The sequence below is a fragment of the Cyprinodon tularosa genome, unplaced genomic scaffold (genome assembly GCF_016077235.1).
Source record: "Cyprinodon tularosa strain WSP-4 unplaced genomic scaffold, ASM1607723v1 ctg812, whole genome shotgun sequence".
Classification (NCBI taxonomy): Eukaryota; Metazoa; Chordata; class Actinopteri; order Cyprinodontiformes; family Cyprinodontidae; genus Cyprinodon; species Cyprinodon tularosa.
This window is the reverse complement of record NW_024039577.1, coordinates 45,899-58,128: the sequence shown is the minus strand read 5'-3', so window position 1 is coordinate 58,128 and position 12,230 is coordinate 45,899. Positions and strand designations below refer to the sequence as shown.

General features: G+C 38.7%; 1 protein-coding gene across 1 annotated transcript; it reads right to left on the bottom strand.

Annotated features, from left to right (window-relative positions):
* Positions 1–373: 373 nt before the first annotated feature.
* Positions 374–11,660, bottom strand: pgk1 (phosphoglycerate kinase 1). The gene is made up of 11 exons (XM_038271962.1): positions 11,485–11,660; positions 9,773–9,823; positions 9,506–9,661; positions 8,521–8,665; positions 6,458–6,561; positions 5,360–5,479; positions 3,572–3,686; positions 1,588–1,767; positions 1,305–1,482; positions 1,069–1,167; positions 374–956 (listed from the first exon to the last, which is right to left on the bottom strand). The coding sequence occupies exons 1-11, from the start codon at positions 11,547–11,549 to the stop codon at positions 916–918; spliced, it is 1,254 nt and encodes a 417-aa protein (XP_038127890.1). The 5' UTR covers positions 11,550–11,660; the 3' UTR covers positions 374–915.
* Between the last annotated feature and the right edge of the window lie 570 nt (positions 11,661–12,230).

Genomic DNA, 12,230 nt, shown 5'->3' with positions numbered 1-12,230 from the left:
CATGTTTTAATTTTATTAAGTTTCCCATTCTTGGGGAGTTATATTGCTGATGCTTAAACAGTATTTAGATTTTTTTTTTTTTTTTCAGATTTCTTCGAATTGAATTTTAACCACAAAACACAGAAGTGTGGTTGATTAAAAATGATTACTTGCAGAAGGTTTGGTAATGATTTTTTTTTTTAAAACTACCCTTTAAATATTAGACATTTTTTTAGCCATAAGCATAAACAGAGGCCTTAGTTTTAGGGAAATATTTTTATAAATCAAACTCCTTGTCAAGAACCAGCTAAAACTGTTTTTTCTTATTTGCTCTGAAGCAAAAAAAGATTTTCTATCACTTGTTTTGAGTCACAGATCTTCAGTCTCAACAAGATCATCACAGAGAAGGTTTTTATTGTTAGAACGGATCAGACGGGTGAATTCAGTGCCAAACAGACAGAAGGTAACATCTACAAACACCGCATTAATACCTTTTACAGAAGCTTTACATATACAGTATACTCTCATGGTGCTGCAGCTTTGATCTCAGGGGGAGATGCTAACATTCACACGCATTCAGGGGTTAACGGAGCTGACTTGTTACAAATGAAGCAGGGCCCTCACCGCTGCTTTACAGACAGGAGCTTGCAGTATCTTTGAACTTTTGACAAAAAAGGTCAAAAATGAAACGTGTGGGTAAAGGCTCTTCCTTTCAGCGGTTCGTCTTTAAGCAGCACGTTGATGTAAGGCGGAGAGCTCTATTTGTAAAATGACAGCAGGTCTGAGAGGAGCACAGATTGTGCTGCGAGTCAGAGCCGAGGAGGGAGATCTCTGCAGGTTAAGGTCAGGTGTGTTTAGGACTCTTCTGGGGATGTTTAACGAGATGATCCACCTCTCACACACTCGCAGACAGACACTCTCCAGCTAACAGACGCTTTAGACACTGCTGAGGGCGTCCACGCCAGGCAGCACTTTACCTGAGGACATAAAGAGACAACTTTAACCTCTGGGAGTTTTATTTTAGCACCACTTTGGTTGTGTTTTTAGAAATTAAACAAGTTTTTTTTTTTAAAGTTTTCAAACACCTACCTTCCAGCAGCTCCAGACTGGCTCCACCTCCAGTGCTCACATGGCTAACTTTGTCCTCTGTGTTCCACTTGGCGCAGCAGGTAGCAGTGTCACCCCCACCTGGACAAAGCACAAACAGCAACAGATTTAAAGAATGAATTGCATAGTCGCTTACTACTTATGCATGGTTATTAACCACAGAGTTGTTCTTAAACAAAAAAAGCAATAAAACAGCTTCACTATCTACTTTTTCTTACCGATGATTGTGATGCAGCCTGATTTGGTCACTTCCACCACTTTGTCCATCAGATTCTTCGTTCCTTTGGCGAAGTTATCCCACTCAAACACACCAACTGGACCGTTCCACACGATCTGCTTGGCCCGGCCCACTGCTTCGGCGTAAAGCTTGGAGCTCTCTGGTCCGCAGTCCAGACCCTAACACACACAGAAACGTGGTTCAATTAGTGAGAGTTAGCAAAAACCTGTCAGGAAAGTAAAAGCGTGTGATATTTAATGACTAAGGCTGAGTCTTCGATTTACCATCCAGCCGGCGGGGATCCCGGCAGCGACGGTAGCAGTGCCAGTGGTGGCTTTCTCATCGAATTTGTCTGCGGTCATAAAATCAACAGGAAGGGTGATCTTGACTCCGTTCTTCTCGGCTTTGGCCATCAAGTCTTTGACGATGCCGGCACCTTCCTCATCAAACAGAGAGGTACCAATCTGAATAAGAAAAAACAAAAAAAAAATCCATTTCAGCCACTGACTTAGGTTTTTATTCTTACCCCTTCCTTCAAGGTAGGGCTGTTTTTATGTTTCCGCTGGTAAAGCTGGAAGGAGTATGAATTATTTGCTATAAAAGGTGAAACACAAAACTCCTAAAAACAGAGGCAGGTACAGAAAATAGAAAGTTCTGAGGATCAAACCCTGTGGAACCCAACAAGAAAAAGGTGACTGCATGAAAATGATCCCACCAATCTGCTTCAACCTGCGTCACTCCTTACTTCCTGTGACCCAACATTGCAAAAGTCTTTAAAAGAGATCTTCCTGAAACTTCCCCTTTTAACTAAGCTGTTGAGAAACTCCCTGTTGGTCCTTTTCCTGCTGTTTTATTTTATCTCTGTTCAGGCCAGGCTCAATGTTTGAGGATCGTGATGGAGACAATTTCCCCGTCAAACAAATAAAAGAACAAATTTCCAAACCCTTTTGTTAAAAAGATAGAACTGAGGTCACAGACTATCGGTGGTAGAACTAAAACACACAGAATGGTTTCACAACACTTCACTAACCTGTAGCTCATTAGATTACAGGAAACCTAAATTATTATTTCTATAAAAACTAAATTTGTGTCATTGAGTTCCAGCTTTTAGTCAGTTTCTGGTAGCTGGGGAGATCCAATCGTCTCTTAGGGGCCTTCAGACCAGGACTAGCATCACTGAATGGAATATCACGATATCATGATTAATTTATTCTTTTTGGACTGATCAGGTCTCACCCTCTACTCCATCTTTACAACCTGAACATCTAATTTTTAAGCTTCATTAACCTTCAAGTTTACTTAAGCAAAACATGTTTTTTTCTTTTCTTTTCGAGTTTTCTAAGATGTCCCCTAAAACATGCTAAGATTGCCCCTTTTTTCCTATGAATGGTCCAACAAGAATTTTTTTTTTTCTTGCCAAAAGAGACTGGGTATGATGATCCCTCTAAATATTAATTACACTTCAAAATACTTGCCAATGAAGATGTTTAACACTCCCAAAAATGGTAATAGATCTGGAAATCAGGTCCTGCTGTAGATTGTAGGGTTGGCACGGTTTCGATAATAAAGACAAGTTTTGTTTTATTATTGTTAATTTTAGTGTCATTTATTTCACTACCATTTGCAATTCTGTTGAGAACGCATGCTCCATGGGGAGGTTGGGAAAAAAGGGAGATTTTCTAAGTTAACATTTTGTCTTTTTTCTATCCCTGTGGTAGCAACAATTTTATCAAATATTGACCTGTATGAATCAGGTCAAAAGGCAACATCATACAGATTTGACATCGGAAAAAACAAAAAAAGATCAAACAGAACTCTAATTTTTTTTTGTTCTTATTTTGAAGGGTGTGAAACCGTGAAATTGAAAAAAATTATGTTTTTACAGCTTTTGTACCGCTCTGTCATACATTACTGCCAAGCTAATTATTAACATTAGTGTTAAGGCTGGAATCGCCTCATCCTAAGCATTACACTTCATTCATACTGGAAGATATTTCATATATTTTTACAGTTTATATCTCATGATGGGAAACAGTTCCAATGAAATTAAAATAATATCTGTTTATGGGTGAAGTAGTAGTAGTAAACATTGAAACATAAAAATATTGAAGTTCATAAAGTAAAACATGTTCAACTGTTTCAGAACAGCTCCATGTTTCCGTCTGCCTACCCTGAACAAGCTTAAGCACTAAAATATGGATATTTAAAAGTGATTTTAACTGATTAAGAAAACGCAGGTGATGAGGGGTGTAGGGAGGCCTTCCTCACCTCCATGTTGTTGAGGACTTTGAGGAATGTGAAGGCCATGCCGCCACCGATGATCATCTCGTCGACCTTATCCAGCATGTTGTCGATCAGCTGGATCTTATCTTTCACCTTCGCCCTGAAGCGGAGACCAGAGGGCAGAAACCAGTCAGCATAGAAGATAGAAAATTAACTAGAGCGAAAAAAGAAAAAGAAAAAAGGGGGGGGGCAAACTAAGCTAGACGGTTATGGCCGACTACATCTAACAGTAATTTTTCATCTGTAAACCAACCAGGGAATCAAATTCTGTTGGCAAGGTGAGAGCAAAACAAAAGTTCTAAGCCTTTTATGGAGACTTAAAGGAGAAGTTCGGTTTTTTACACTTTAAGCCCATTTTCTGTAGTGTCCAGGATGAAATCGAATGAAGGACACCAAAATTTTGACAATTGGTCCTGTCTCTGCTTTTTGGCTCATTTAGAATCACCCCCTGGCTGCTTTAGAATGGCTAGCATAGAGCATGTCTGATAATGTCCTTAAAACAACCTTAAACGTTCTTTTTTTAAAATATGCTACTCACCGTGTCGTCAGCGCTGTTCAATGACGTTCCAAAAAAAGTTTTGTGAAGAAAAAACGTTCCTGTAGTGTTTTATTTAGCATTTTGTAAATCCCATTGAGTTCTGTAGGAATAGTCAATATTCCGCTGCCACCGGAAACGGAAATGGGGCCTGTTTACACAGTTGTAGTCTTTTCGCTTCACTCTGTGTACTCCGACGTCGAGAATCAAGAATCCACCTTTCGTATTCCATTTTCAGAGTTTTTTAAAGTGTTTAACAGAGACGTTAGCACCTCGACGTCGGAGTACGCAGAGTGAAGCGAAAAGACTACAACTGTGTAAACAGGCCCCATTTCCGTTTCCGGTGGCAGCGGAATATTGACTATTCCTACAGAACTCAATGGGATTTACAAAATGCTAAATAAAACACTACAGGAACGTTTTTTCTTCACGAAACTTTTTTTGGAACGTCATTGAACAGCGCTGACGACACGGTGAGTAGCATATTTTAAAAAAAGAACGTTTAAGGTTGTTTTAAGGACATTATCGGACATGCTCTATGCTAGTCATTCTAAAGCAGCCAGGGGGTGATTCTAAATGAGCCAAAAAGCAGAGACAGGACCAATTGTCAAAATTTTGGTGTCCTTCATTCGATTTCATCCTGGACACTACAGAAAATGGGCTTAAAGTGTAAAAAACCGAACTTCTCCTTTAATCTATCACTGAAATATTAATAGTCCAGATTATAGGAACCCCGATTATAGCCTGCCCCTCGTTAGACCCTGAGCTTTACTAAAGAATGAAGAAAAAAAAAAAAAAATCACCTTCCAATAATTCAGAATTTTGAAATTGAATTTTTGGAAATGTATCCTGTTTCCATTGTCATTTGTCATTAAAAACGTAAAACAGCCTTTCCAGAGCCAGCAGGTCTTTACATTAAATTTTAGATCTAAAAATACTAAATTTGAGTATGAATGTATGGCTGATATTTCTACAGTTGGAAGTCACTGACCTTGAAATTTACAGACAGACGTATGTATGAGTGGACATGAAAGGACAAATGGACATTGGAACAAGAAAAAGCAGGAAATGAGAAAGAAAATGGAGAAATAAGGGTGGACAGGAAGAAAGGGCATGAAGGACAGTTTGATGTGAAGGGAGGAGAGTAAAAAAAAAGAAAAAGGAAATAAGGATGGATGGGAAGAAAAGAAGGACATAAGGGGTCAGAGGAAGAAAGAAACAAAGGAAGATCTTCTCACCCTCCCAGGATGGCCAGGAAGGGTCTCTGAGGTTTCTCCAGAGCCATGGCAAAGTAGTCCAGCTCCTTCTTCATGAGGAAACCAGCAGCTTTCTGAGGCAGATTAACTCCCACCATGGAGCTGGAGGAGAAAGAGAGAAACACACATTTACAACCAAGCAGGAGGCTCAGATCTAGCATGCCTCTGGAAAGCATCAAAGAATTCCATTCACCGTAATGTCTGCTTTAACGATAGATATTGGATTAAAAAAACCAAACAAGTTTAACAGGAAGGCTACTCTATTTCGAGTTAATTTAAATGCAATTAGAGGAAGAGGGGGTATGAAAAATAGGTTCATACCCCTTTTCAGACAATTTACATAAATCAATGTCAGTTCTCTGGCTGTATATACTGACAGGTATATTTGGTGGAGGGTGTGGTTTCCATTTATGTTCAGATGAATTTAGTTTGGAAATTGGTGTTTGGTTGATTTTATCCAGTCTCTTTTGTGTATTTGGTTTATGCATTTGTTTATTGTCTGAAATAAATTCCTATTCAGTCAAATTCCTATTCATAGAACAAGCCAAGGTTTAAATCCTTTAGAAATTTCCATTAGTTTTTAATTCAATTTTAACTTCAGATTTTCTATTTTAGTTTTTATTTGTTTTTAGCATTTTTTTTAATTTCTTAAGTTCGTTTTTAATTTTTAATAATTTCAGTTATAGTTTAAGTTTTTTTTTTGTGATGACTTTTATCTAAATTAATTTTCTAAACTGTAATTACAGTTTCAATGAGTTTTTGTGTTTTGCAAGGTCTAGTTTTTATTCCCGTTTTCACCATTTCATTAGTTTTAGTTAATGATAACCTTACTGTAGAAAATAGCCCACTAACCAGCAACATACCTGTATTTTGGACAGCCTCACCAACAATAAACACGTGTTTTCATATTCAGAACCAGTTTAGTCAAAGGTCACACTGGTCACCGGACCGACTCTGTATAAAACTACTCAGACGATGTGGCTCTTCGTGTTTGTGGAACATAATTCACAGTGTGGCTTTATTAAAGTACATATATCATTTCCCACTGATTATTATCTAACTATTTAGCATTCAGTTCACCTGTGAGCTCTGTGAGCCGTCCCAAAGGCATCGTTGACGTAAACATCCCCCAGTTTGGAAAGAGACGCCCTGAAGGAGTCGGTCTGTTCCTGGGTGGCCTTGGTCTGAAGGACAAAGAAATAAAATTAAGAAAGAAGACGACGAGAAAAACTAAGAGACAGAGTGTCAGGGCAGCAAAAACGACTGATCCCTGCTTTTTCTTCCATGGTTTCAAAGTATGATAACACAAAGAAAATCAGCAGATGAATCAGCCCTGCAGAGGACAGTGAGAGGAACTGGAATTATCATCAGTCTCCAAGGATCGTTTAGGATTTGTTTCAGAGCTGCTGCTGCAATAATGTTTGGGAAAAAATGACATCTCTGCTAACAATCTGAACTGCTCTTACCAGCATCCAAAGCTGAGATAAACAGGCTGCCACACCTTTCTGACTGCAAGCTGTTTCACTCATACATGTTTAATTGAATGAGATTTTTTCCCCACTAATCTGAAACCCCAGGGTTATACAATCTTGCGGTTTAGTTCTACAGCGAAACCCGAATCCCTGCCACTCTGAATTAAATAACTAGAATACAGAGCACAGAAAGAGTATGCGAGATGTGTCCATATACTTTAGATCTGACTTATGTGCAGTAAAGTAAAGGGAGACATGATGCAGATGGTTTGCTTCATATCAGGTTTCTGCTGCACTTTTATAGCCACAGGTCACCAGTGTCGGACCGGAGGGCAGATAAAGGTCAAGAGGGTTCTTCAATGTCGAGCAAATGTCAGACACTTGGACTGCTGCTCAGTTTCTGCTGCCTGCACTTCCACCTTCCTTTGGTGTCTCCAAAACACACCATCTAATCTCCATAGATGAAATAATAATTTTTTTTTTTAACTCTACACTGTTGAAATGTATTTACAGGCGCATAACTCATTATCTTTCTAATTTAGATTAATCAAAAAATATCTGTGAAAAGCAATAAAGTGATTTGATTTTTAAGACATGACCAAAAAGTGTTTAATGTTACAAACTATAATAGGAAGATAATAGAATATAATTTATGAAAACCAAATGTGTTTTTTTAACTCCCATGATGCTGTGGGGGGGATTCTAAGCACTGCTCCATAGGGGTTCATGATTTAGCTGGGACACATGGCTTCAGTTTACTGCATTGCCCTCATCAATAGTTGCAGAAATCTTTCAATCACCCACTGGCAAACTTGTCAGGTTTGCAGCAGCAGGGAAACACTTAAACATGGAGGATAGTTGGTTCTGAGGGCCCGTCTATCTCAAGTGGGTTGATTTGGCAGCATAGAGGTCTAGATGCATTAAAAATAGACCTGTCCAACACTGTAGAAATAAAGCAGCATGCCATTCAGGCCTCCCAGCCCAGGAAAGCCAGGAGACCTTCAGGATAAATGCCAGCAGGTCAACACTGTCGATTGGGGGCCATCGAGGGATGATGTTGTTTGAGCCGTTTTTCTGATACCTAAACTTCATGTGGAAAACTATGGTAAAGAGGACAATCTCATAACTGTAAATGTTTCTACAGATAGCCTTTTGATGTACAGCTTTGACTTTGACACAGAGGTCATTTTAAGACCCTGTCCCAGTTTGATTTCTCAGACTAAACAGATCAGGAATCTTTCTACTACATCAGTTAACATGATGCAAACTTTAACCGGTGAGGTTACTTAACCTAGAAAACTATGTAAAGAGTCTTGGGTCATTAAGTTCATTTTGAAACTATTTTTTCTACTAAACTGATTCCATTCATAGTGAAATATTTCATTTTAAATACAACTGCCCCAGTTTATGGGCCCTTTGTAATCATTACAACAAATAAAATCTTAGACTTTGAGTGTCCATAATGACCTTCCAGCATCAGCCCAGATGCAGGTGAAATTATGCGAGTCAAGGGAGCTAAACCCAAAGCTCTGCAGCTTTTGATTTTATAACAACCTAAAATAAACACTTAAGGTATATATAGGCACTCCCATTTTATTCCAGTGATGACATCACTCGCCTCTTAAAGACCAGGTCCATTATTTTTCAGCCTGACCGCAGAAGCAGACTCACCTTGTTTCCAGAGGCGTCCTTGCCTTTTCCCTCCTCTGCGACGTGGAAGCGGAGGTTCTCCAGCAGGATGACGGATCCAGCAGCAGGATTAGCGCATGCGGCCTCGACCTCTGGACCCACACAGTCCTTCAGGAAGGTGACGTCCCTGCAGAGCCCAACAAATGGCGCTCAGGTTTTACATCCTTTCTATAAATCCTATTGGATATTTATTGTTAATGATTTTTTTTCGCCTAATGGATGAATCGGCTTTTTGAAGGCCTTAACATATTAAAAAACTAAAAGTTTGCAGTAAATTGTCCTGATAAAAATGTAAGTATTTTAACTGTATTAAAAATGGGCGTGGCCAGATGGCTCTACAGCATCCCCTAAAGTGAGATGGGCAAATCGTAAGTCACAGAGCATCCCAAATCATAAAAAAACAAAACATTTTGGTTGTATGCTCTAAAAACCCACAGGAAGTTAACCATTTTAGGTCAAAGGTTGATTTTTGGGCATTTTTCATTTTTGTTCCGGTCGAACTTTAACAAACTGCTCCTATGGACTGAGCCAGTGGCTTCAAACTGATCTGTACACAGTTAAGGCATGTGAGATCTAAAGATATAAAAATCTTTTTAAGCTAATGTGGTGTGGCCAGTAAGCCGGCCTCGAGGTAGGCATACTCACCAAGATTTGTGAAAAACGATAACTTTCACAAAAAAAACGTATCCAAATTGAACCAAGTTTGGGAATGAGAAGGTTTAATAAGAAAAATAAAATAATTCTAGCTCATGAAGATATTAACCATGTGGATCAGGGACACTTGTTTTAATTTGCAAATATTTATTTTGCCACCATTTAGATCAAATTTTCTTTAAAAATTTCATGCAGTCCTTTTGTGACATGAATAAAACATGAAGCAGTGCATTAGAGGTCACAATTTGGATGAGAGAAAGCCAACATTTGGCATTAGCACAAACAAAACAAAAAAAAACAATTATCCACTCACTTTCCAAGGAGAGTCTTAAGCTCAGCAGCAACGGGCTCCAGGGAATATTTCTCCGGCATAGGGTTCCCATCAGGACGTCCCAGGTGGCTCATCAGCACCACGGACTTCGCCCCGTGGTCGAGACAGTGCTGGATGCTGGGAACTGCTGCCTTGATCCTAAAAATCCCAATTCAGGTGTCCAGCTTTATTTTATCTATCAGTTAAAAAAAACAAAAACAGCTTTTGCAACTCAATGTAGGAATTTGTAAAACAAATAAAGAGCTTAACCTCTGATTGTTGGTGATGTGCTTGTCCTTCATAGGAACGTTGAAGTCGACTCTGAAACAGAGAGGTTATTCTAATTAAATGATGAGTCTAATGTGGCATTTCACTTTAAAAACACAACAACAAAGAAGTTTAACATACTTGGTCTTTATGAGAAATTGATGCATAGAAATTGAGTTAGTTTGGATTAAAGCACTTAGTAGGTCAGATGGTTATGAAAGGGATTTCAGCTGCTGTTCTTCATGAGCGGATGTCATATCTTAAATTATAAAGTGACGGATTGGGAGCCCAACAGAACACAGCACGTCCCCAGGACTCCATTCAACTGGAGCCATTATAGTTACCCCCTACTGTTATTCCAACCACATTGGCCTCGATTTAAGGCTAGAATTCTGCTAACAAAACTGGTAAAACATCAGAAGTGCAATAAGATTAAACATGGTAAGGATAAATATAAAATATTATAAATATTGGGTTGTTGATGAAAAAACTTTTTTTTTTTTTAAAGAACATCATATGTTGAATTAAGTCAAAAGCTTACAGATTAATTTTACTTACAATTTTCTTTTACTCAACACATAAAACTTTTAAATTATCCCTAATAGACTGTATAAAATGGACTGCAATTAACTCTACAAAAAGGTGCCCAATGAGGAAGTTTTGTGAACTGAAGCTGCTGATCCCTGTAGCAACACCCAGCCTTTGTGATTTTTCAGCAGCGCCCAGCAATGTGGCAGGCTGCAACAGGCCTCAGCTTTGGTTTGTGGCAACATGCTTCTAGAGACCAAAGCAGCAATACCTCCAATCTAAACATATTTGAATTCACTTAAACTGACTTTTTAAACACAGAATAGTGAACCTTGTCCTATGGTGCTGGTGGATTGCATCACTAAACTGAGCAAACCCACATGGCCCTCTGACATTTCCACACATGGTGTCAGTTTCAAATGCTCCCTAACAGACTATGAGGCTTTTGCTTATAGGAGACCACAAAGAAAGTAAAAAAGAAAAGCAAACTAAATTGCTAATGCACGTAGAAAAGGCTACAGCTTTTTGCTTTCAATAATTAAAGCTACCTAAACTACCAAACTATCTTTGATCTGCTGCTTTCCATTCCTCATCTGATTCTGAATAGATGTATTTGAGTTAGAATGACGTAACACTTTAGTGGAAACAGCAAATAGCCAAATTCAGCATTGTATTCACTTTAAAATTCTGCCTCAAATCTGGATCGTATTTAACTTTTAAAGAATTAAGATTTATTTGATGGGTTAATGGACCAAAACTGGTGGAAATGACCCCCCTAAACTTTAAATCTAATGCCACGCCTCTGATTAGTTCTGGCAAAATTGATATCTATTCAGAATTTAAATGAGACGGTTTAATATTCATGTTTTAGGCGTGTTAAAACCTTCCCGGATTGCCATTAAATGGCAGGCCGAGCAGCATGTTGGATGCGGATGCCTCATCCATTCAGCATCTCCTCTCAAACACGTATCACGATTGGAAAACGTGACAAGCCACCAATTCACTTCCTGTCATCTCCAAACTGAACTGAAACGACCCAGAAGCAGTTAACCATCTTTTCTGAGTCCAATGAAGAGAAGGAAACAATGGCTGCTGTTTCACAGGATCAGAACTAGCTAACTGACGGCTCATTTCCGATTAGCTGCAGTTCGAGTAAATGCTACTTCAGGCCATATTAAATCACCCACCTCATGATGACTCGCTTCCCCTTGACGTCCACCTTATCAAGAGTGAGTTTGTTGGAAAGAGACATGATGGCTAGTTCGGTTGGTTCTGTCTTTTAGCGTCCTGACTGGATCTCCTCCGCTTCCTTCTGCTGCTGATGAGCTAGCGACCGAATGTCAGCGGTGACCTTAGAGCAGAGCGAACGAACACCGTGGGGGTGGGGCAAATCTATTCCCTGGCATTTGATTGGTTAATGTTGTTGCAGCTGGTGTGTGCTGATTGGATGAAATGGACATACGTTTCTCTTAGTGACAACAGCAGCTGATCCACAGGTATATTCATATTATCATATTGAATAGTTTAAAACGGTCCTGATTTTTAATTAGTTATGTTAAATGTAGCTTTATAACTATGCAGCAAATACATTTCAAATGTAAATACAAAATCTGTAGATTAAAACTATTAGAAACGCCAGTATACATTAATCAATTTAAAGGGCAAAAGTGTGTGCTTGTATCTATGAGGTAAGAAACCTGAAAAATCAACTTTTTGTCAAACCCTGACTATACAGAAGACATTCACCCCTACATGCCATTATCGTTTGACATTTCTAGATTCTTAAAAGCTGTATTTCTAATTTTATGAAAACCAATCTTAATTTGATACAATATTTGAGCAATTTGAAATTAGCAATTATATGTTATTAATAACACAAATATATTTAAGCAGATTTATATGCAAAAATGGCTTTGGTGTTTTTCGGTTTTAT

What these genes read in the sequence shown, in the direction of transcription:
- pgk1 (XM_038271962.1), bottom strand. Translation starts at nt 11,549, where the DNA reads ATGTCTCTTTCCAACAAACTCACTCTTGATAAGGTGGACGTCAAGGGG. An exon ending in CTTAAGACTCTCCTTGGAAA is followed by an intron (nt 8,666 to 9,505) that starts GTGAGTGGATAA and finishes TGGGCTCTGCAG; the next exon opens with GGACGTCACCTTCCTGAAGG. An exon ending in TTCCTGGCCATCCTGGGAGG is followed by an intron (nt 3,687 to 5,359) that starts GTGAGAAGATCT and finishes TCTCCGCTTCAG; the next exon opens with GGCGAAGGTGAAAGATAAGA.